We start from the raw sequence: 7102 nt of genomic DNA on the forward strand, positions 1-7102 counted from the left end.
TCCACGATCTCCCCGTTGGGCTCCGTCGGGGGGCACCAGTGCAGCTGGACAGTGGATGGTGTCAGGGGGCTCAGGCGCAGGTCTGAGGGGGGTGTTGAGGGCCCTGAGGGCAGGGGTGCAGATGGAAGAGGCAGGGTCACTGAGAGCCTTAGCTCTGTGGCAGCTGGGAGGAAGAGGCTAAGGACATGGTCAGCCTTCTCTTTTGTTGGAACAAACCACAAACCCAACAGGGCCCAGCCAGCATGACACAGGCCTGGCATTGCTGAGAAACAGTAGGGAGAAAGGGCTTGACCACTATCCCCCCACCCCCAGCCCACCCCCTTCAGAAAGCCCTTCCAACTCAGCTCTCCTCCTCATACTGCTTCCATGCACAGATACTTCCATCGGTACATGATACTTCCATATACAGATACTTCCATGGGTAGATACTTCCATACACAGATACTTCCATGCACAGATACTTCCATCGGTACATGATACTTCCATACACAGATACTTCCATACACAGATACTTCCATACACAGATACTTCCATACACAGATACTTCCATACGTAGATACTTCCATCGGTACATGATACTTCCATACACAGATACTTCCATAGGTAGAAACTTCCATACACAGATACTTCCTTCCACATGTAAAAACTTCCAAGGGTAGAGGAGGTAGTCCCAGTATTCTAGAGGCCTGGGCCAGAGCTTAAAGGCCTTTTTGGAAGACTTACATTTTGTTTTCAATTCTCTACTATGTGTGCACTGATTCCACAGTAAAATTTAATATCAAAATAAGGTTGTAAATCATTTATCATCTCAAATTCCAAATCCTCCTAGAAAATCTTCAAGTAAAATTAATTGGACATGAAGATGCCCTGCACAGTCTTTGTCTCTGCCTACCCTAGGCTCCCACAGGGTCAGAGAGCCCCACCAGAGAAAGGCCTCAGTTGGGGCTAATCCTGGAGGCAGGCAGTAGGGAAAGGGCTCCGGTCTTAGGGGTGTGATGGGGTCCCGGGGCTTTAAGGCATAACAGAGCCACGCACCAGGCCGCCTTTCTGAGCTCTGGTAGATCTCTGCTTCTCAGGATTCAGGGACCACTCTGTACAAGGAGAGGAGTAGCGCCCCTTTGAGTTCCATCAGGTGAGCTGGGGAATTTAGGGCTACAGAGCCTCCTTTGAGAAAGCATTTGTTCTCTCAAAAGTCTCTGTGCAGCCCTGAGTCAGGGTCACAGAGGTTACAGATGGGGGAGGAACTATGTGTAAGCCGATGATTGGGTTCCAAAGACTCCGACGTTATGGGAGAAAGGAGGGTGACCACCTTATTGCATAACTGCCAAACCACTGACAGCCATGACCCAGCCAAGTTGACACAGGACCTTAACCGTCAGGGTTACTCTTGCCCCACACGTCTCTCACGACCAGATAGACATTGTTAATGTGTAAGCAGGCAGAGAGTAGATTTTTAACTACTTTTCTAAATGCAAACGGTCAGATAATGAGATAGTAAGTGAGGAATATGTATCTTTTTAAAAGGCAGTGCCTGAGTGCTGAGGGCCTCCCCATAGCACACTCCCTACCCACCTCCACCCCCCGACCAGTTCAGATCCTAAAGCCGAGGACAAAGTTTTGCTGTTGGTGGGAAAGGGAAACAGCCTCCGAAGACGCCATTTCTAACGGGTGGGTCCGTGTCCAAGAGACACATCTGCAGGCTGAATGGTGCCATCTTTACCTTCTACAGATAAGGCTCTGCGGCAGGCAGGGGTCTGTCTGTCTCTCTGTGTATCAGGGGCAGGATGGGGTCCAGAATGGGACTCCAAGACTCCTGCTTCCCCAGCTGGCCAGCCAGTGTCAGGGAGGTCTTGCCACAGCCTCCTCCACAGGCTCACACTCCAAACCATGCCATCAGGTTTGGGGTAAGTGGTTGAGACCAGTCCAGCGGCCATCGATACAAACACCGGGCAAGGGGCCACCGCTTACAGATTTCTGAGGGATGCCTGAGGAAAGAGGCTGGGGGAACAGGCGTTGGATAAAGGATGGGCTGGGGTTCACTCACGGTCGGGCAGGGTGGAGCGCGCCACCACAGAGCCAAAAGGCCCATCCATGTCCACGCCATGGGACTGCACCGCGAACTCGTATTTGGTGAATGGCTTCAGCCCACCAATGAGAATATCTTCCCCAGAGCTGTCAAGGCAAGAAATGGTGACTTGCACTTTCAGACCATCGACTCAGCAAAGCTCCTCCACACCTACTGCTCTGGCCCCAGCCTGGAAAGGGGATGGGCAGAGAGATCTAGACATGTGGGGCCCCCTGATGTCACTCTTCCCTCCTCCGGGAAGCCTTCCTGGATTAATCCAAGTCCTTCCCCACCCCAGGAATCATCTCGTATGATCTTTTACCTGGCTTAAACTTACATAGTTCTACTGCTTTGTACGCAATCTGCTTCCTCTGCCAGACCCCGGGCTCTGTCTTGCCTTCTGACTGGGAGCTCAGTGAGGTTGGAGAGAAAGGGCCTCCATCCTGCCCCTCAGTCTCCAGAGTTGAGCATGAAGCTCTGTGGCGAGGACAGAGGACTCTCTCTTTGCACCTATTACCATCAGGCCAGAGGGCAAGAAAGCGGAACCCCACGCAGACCCTCCATGTGTCCCCAGGGTAATAAGTAAGCAAGTCCCCCTCCCCTTGCCATGGGCTGCCAAGCCCCCTCCCTGTGCCTGTCGCTCCTCCCCCTTTAAGCACCAGCCTCTCCCCCACCTGGTGTAATAGGTGACCAGGGAGGCATTCCGGAGCCCCCAGGGGCTGAAGCGCACGGTGTAGTTGACAATCTTGATGGTGGTGAAGTCCGGCTTTTTCCAGCGAAGCCAGATGGACGTGGAGCTGTTGGATTCTGCATGGACGTGGGCAGGCGGCAAGGGCGGCCCCTTCTGGACGGGCAGGTCTGGAAAACGAGCATCAGCAGGGGGTGCGCGCATTATGGTTCCATGTCTCCTTTGACATGCATCGTGGGACTGCCCTTCTGACCCTGTGAGTTAGGTGGCATTGATCCCATGACAGAGATGAGGGATGGAAGTTCCCAAGAAGGTACGTGATCTCTGCCAAGGTCACACATCTAGCAGGGCACCGAGCATGTGTGTGTAGGAATGTGATGGGAAGCAGCAGCACACCGTGGCAGTGAGGAGTACAGACTCTGGAGCCAGACTTCCCTGGTTCAAATTCCAGTCCTGCCACTGACTAGCTGTGTGACCTCGATCAAGGTGCTTTACTTCTCTGGGCCCCATCCCTATTCTGTAAAGCAGAGCTGCCTTATTAGGCTGTGCTGAGGAATAACGCAGTCAACATTTGTAAAGTAGACAGAAGGCATTATGTTACACATATAAAATAAAATAAACCCCACGAGAGCAGATACCTAATTTGTGCTGTCCACCACTAAATTTTCAGAACAAAGCCGGCACATAGCAGGCTCAATAAGTATTTGCTGAATGAATGCATGAGCTGAATTAGTACCAGGTGGCTTGGCTCCTTCCCCCAAGGTCAAACTTGGGGTCAGGAGCCACCAATCAATGGTGAGGCTTCCGTTGTCACAGCCTTCCGAATCAAGACCTGGTGCTGGGCATCGGACCTATGTAGCAGAAGGAAAGGAGCTTCTACAACTTCTTCTCACTGTGACAGAGGGAGGCTCTCTGGAGCCACAAGAGGTCCACCCACTTTAGGAGAATCAGCTCGAGGGGGCACTGAGGCCAGCAGACCACCTCAGAGGGGAGCAGGAAGAAGTAGCACCCCAACTCTGAGCCTGAGCCGGCCTGCCCTTGCCCCTAGCGGTCCTCACCTGGGGTGGGGGCCTTCTCGGTCTTGCCCTTCCACACTGCCGCGTAGCCGTCCTCGCGTTTGTTGAATGCCACCAGCTTTACCTCATACAGGCGGCCAGGAACTGCGGAAGATCAGAGGGCCGTTCGCTGGCTACAGGGTCCTGAGGGTCCCCCACTCCCACACCCTCCAGCCATCCTCACCTAACTGGGTCAGCTCATACTGCTTCACTTTCTTCTTGAGCCGGACAGGCCCCACGTCCCAAGCCTGGTCTCCACGGCCCACTGGGGGGCTCTCGCCATGGGCTTCCTCCTCAGCCCCCACTTCTCGCCAGTAGAGTTTGTAGCCAGAGATCTGGGCAGGCTGGGGAGGTGGCTGCCAGGACACCACCAGGGACTCCATCCTTGCCCGTACCTTCAACTCTGCAGGGGCGAAGGGGACTAGAGGCAAGACAGCAGAGTGGGGGAAATAAGAACCGGAGGGAGGGCCGGGCCAAAGGGGGAGGAGGCAGAAGGAAGCGAACAGCAGAGACATCTAGTCAGTGTGAGCCTTGCCCGAACTCCCCAAGGCCACCCCATTCAGTCACTCATGCACCCTAAACGCTGGGCACTGGCCAACTCCCTGTTGGACAACCACAGGGTGCCAGGGGCACAGGGTGTGCCCTGGGCATCGACTGAGAGTGGGCAGACGTTTGTGTACTGGCCAGGGTTTGGGAGGCTGGAAGGCGGGCTTGTACCAGATGGGGAGCTTGCTCGGGTCAGTCTCTCTGCTGCACATTTTGTCCGTGCGTTTTACCTTTATGGTCACTGCTCTAGCAAAGAGCTCAAACACCACTATCCCCATTTGACAGATTAGGAAACCGAGCATCAGAGCCCAGGGCCGGGACTAGTGAGTTCTACAGGTTTGGGACTCAGCTCCAGCCTGCACATTAAATGACCTCTCAACAGAGCCAGCGAGCATCCTCATTGAAGCAGCGACGACTTAATGGGCTCGTATTATGTACTAAGCGCTTTGTTTAGGCTGCATTGCTAGTTGAGATGCCACCCCCTTGAGGTAGCAGAGGGCTCAGCATCAGGACGGGCTTGTCCTGGTCACACAGCAGATCCAATAAGAGAGACAGATGTGTGTCACTAGCCTCCATGCCCAGGTCTCCTTTGCCCGACAAGCAGTGGGGAACCCTGGGCGGTGGGGTGCTGGGCTCCAAGGGCACACAGACAGATGCCCTCACAGTCCCTCGCAGCACTGGCCTGCCCCTCAGCTCCGTACCGTGACTCTGGCTGTGCGTACTCGGCGTCCTGTGCTGAGTCCACTGAGAGGGCGCCCCATAGCCTGCACCTGTCCCCGCTGAGATCCGGACTCGATACACTCTGTTAGGCTGGAGTGAATTCAGCACAAGCTGTGTCTCGTTCCCCGGCACCTCGGCGGAGAAAATCTGATCTGCTGGCACAGGAAAGAGGGCTGCTGGGTGGCCACCTGAGGACCAGGGACCTCCACCACAGACCCTGGTTCCTCGGGGCGCACCAGAGCCTCAGGCCCCCACAGTACTGACCACCCAGTGCTTGGGTTGACACTGGCCCCAGGCATAGGGCTCCTGGGTGCCCCCCTCCATCCTGGTGGATGTAGACCTCTCCCCAGAGTAGGGAGAATCAGCATGTGACCCTCTGCCTCCTGACACACCAAGGGGAAGGACAGGGTGCGCCGTGAAGGCCACCAGGCACCATCTGCCTCCAGGAGCCCCAACAAACACCCCAAGACTTCCCACCCTCCCCTTGATTTCTAGCTACCATCGTTCTTTTCTACACATTCAGGGCATCCCCCCAACTCCCCCAGATTGCTAGATGTGCCCAGCGCCTCCTCCCCTGTGCCCGGTTTGCTGCAACCCGGTGAGCACACCCCTCACCTCCTCACTGGCTCTTTCAGCTGGAAGGGATCCTATGGATTGCCTAGGCTCCTGTCCCATCTCACCCATGGGGAAACCGAGGCAGGGACTCCACAGGGCAATGAAAAGCAGATGTTGAGGAGGTTGTGCTAGCGATCTTTATCCTCCCTTGTTATTCCTGCTGTCCCATGCCCAGCCTGCCCGCTCGAGGGTCTCTTTCCACCCCTCCGATTAATTTCCTTTGACTTCCCCCGGCCAGATGAGGCCCCAGAGCTAACCAAGCCTTCACGTGTGATTCCCTGTGCCTCAGAGCCCACACCTTGTTCCCACTCACCTTCCTTGCCCAAACCATACTCGATCTTGTACTTCACCACGCGCCCATTGCTCAGGCCAGGAGGCAGCGGCGGCCATGCCACCCTGATGTCCGAAGGGCTGGGGCTGGACAGGGAGAGCTGGGGCGCTGCGCTGGGGACTAAGACAGAGACAGACCATCAGCATGAGGAGGGTGAGGCCCAGGAATTGTCAGACATTTGTCTAGGCCAGGATCGGAGGGAGCAGAGGGGGCTTCTCAGGGGAGCCCCAGGCTGGCGGATGAGGGGGACTTGGCCCCAGAGTCCCCACAGTTCTGTGGTGGTGCTACTTGTGTGAGAAAAGGACATCTCTCCCAGCACGGAGCTAGAGCAAGGTCTGGGACAGGAGCTTCCACGGGAACGCTGACCATGACCAGCCCCACCCTGAGGTGGGTGTGGGTGGGTGTGCAGGGATGTCTGGAACAGGGAAGCCCAAGACCTGGACCCTAACCCCAGCTGTACGACTGACCCTAGGCAGGCCACTCTCATTGGGGTGGGGGTGGGGGGCGGTTTCAGTCTCCTCCCTGTGCACAGGGGCACACAATATGAGTTGAGGCACATAAAAATACCTTGTTGTACACTCATAAGAAGAAGCCAGGGCTACTCTGAGGGCCCTTGGTGGCATACTGGTTATGTGTTGGGCTGTGATCCACAAGGTCGGCAGTTCAAAACTACCAACCGCTCTGAGGGAGAAAGACCTACTCCCTTTAGTTAACAATTACAGTGTCAGAAGGGCACAGGGACAGTTCCACCCTGCCCTAGGGCGTCAATATGAGTCCCCATTAACTCAATGGTGGTGACTCGGGTTTTTTTTTTCCAGGGTTACTCTGAGTCCCCAGGGAATCTCTGCCCTCCCCGCGCCTTGCAGTCCTTTGCACTTACCGTCATCCAGCGTGTGGACCAGAGCGGGGGCGGAGGTGCGGCTGGCCCCCAGCTGGGAGTAGGCCACTACATAGAACTCGTAGTCAGTGTCGGGCTCCAGGTCTCGAACTTGTAGCTCTGTGGTGTCATTGTTCACTGCAAACTGGTACTCCACATTGTCCAAGCCTAGGGTGGTGACGCAGGGGATGAGGAGAGCATCACG

At 55.6% G+C, this 7102-nt stretch overlaps 1 protein-coding gene across 1 annotated transcript in view; it reads right to left on the reverse strand.

Annotated features, from left to right (window-relative positions):
- LOC101643963 (immunoglobulin superfamily DCC subclass member 4) overlaps nucleotides 1-7102 on the reverse strand; it is a 32495-nt gene that overhangs the window by 6032 nt on the left and 19361 nt on the right. The window contains exons 7-14 of the mRNA XM_013007055.2: nucleotides 6901-7065; nucleotides 6003-6140; nucleotides 5056-5226; nucleotides 3993-4229; nucleotides 3812-3913; nucleotides 2740-2923; nucleotides 2045-2172; nucleotides 6-103 (exon numbers count right to left, since the gene is read on the reverse strand). Of these exons, the coding sequence (XP_012862509.1) occupies nucleotides 6-103; nucleotides 2045-2172; nucleotides 2740-2923; nucleotides 3812-3913; nucleotides 3993-4229; nucleotides 5056-5226; nucleotides 6003-6140; nucleotides 6901-7065 (1223 nt within the window). The remainder of the gene's footprint in view (nucleotides 1-5; nucleotides 104-2044; nucleotides 2173-2739; nucleotides 2924-3811; nucleotides 3914-3992; nucleotides 4230-5055; nucleotides 5227-6002; nucleotides 6141-6900; nucleotides 7066-7102) is intronic.

The sequence above is a fragment of the Echinops telfairi genome, unplaced genomic scaffold (assembly GCF_000313985.2).
Source record: "Echinops telfairi isolate 266 unplaced genomic scaffold, ASM31398v2 ScPeMD7_7475;HRSCAF=8513, whole genome shotgun sequence".
Classification (NCBI taxonomy): Eukaryota; Metazoa; Chordata; class Mammalia; order Afrosoricida; family Tenrecidae; genus Echinops; species Echinops telfairi.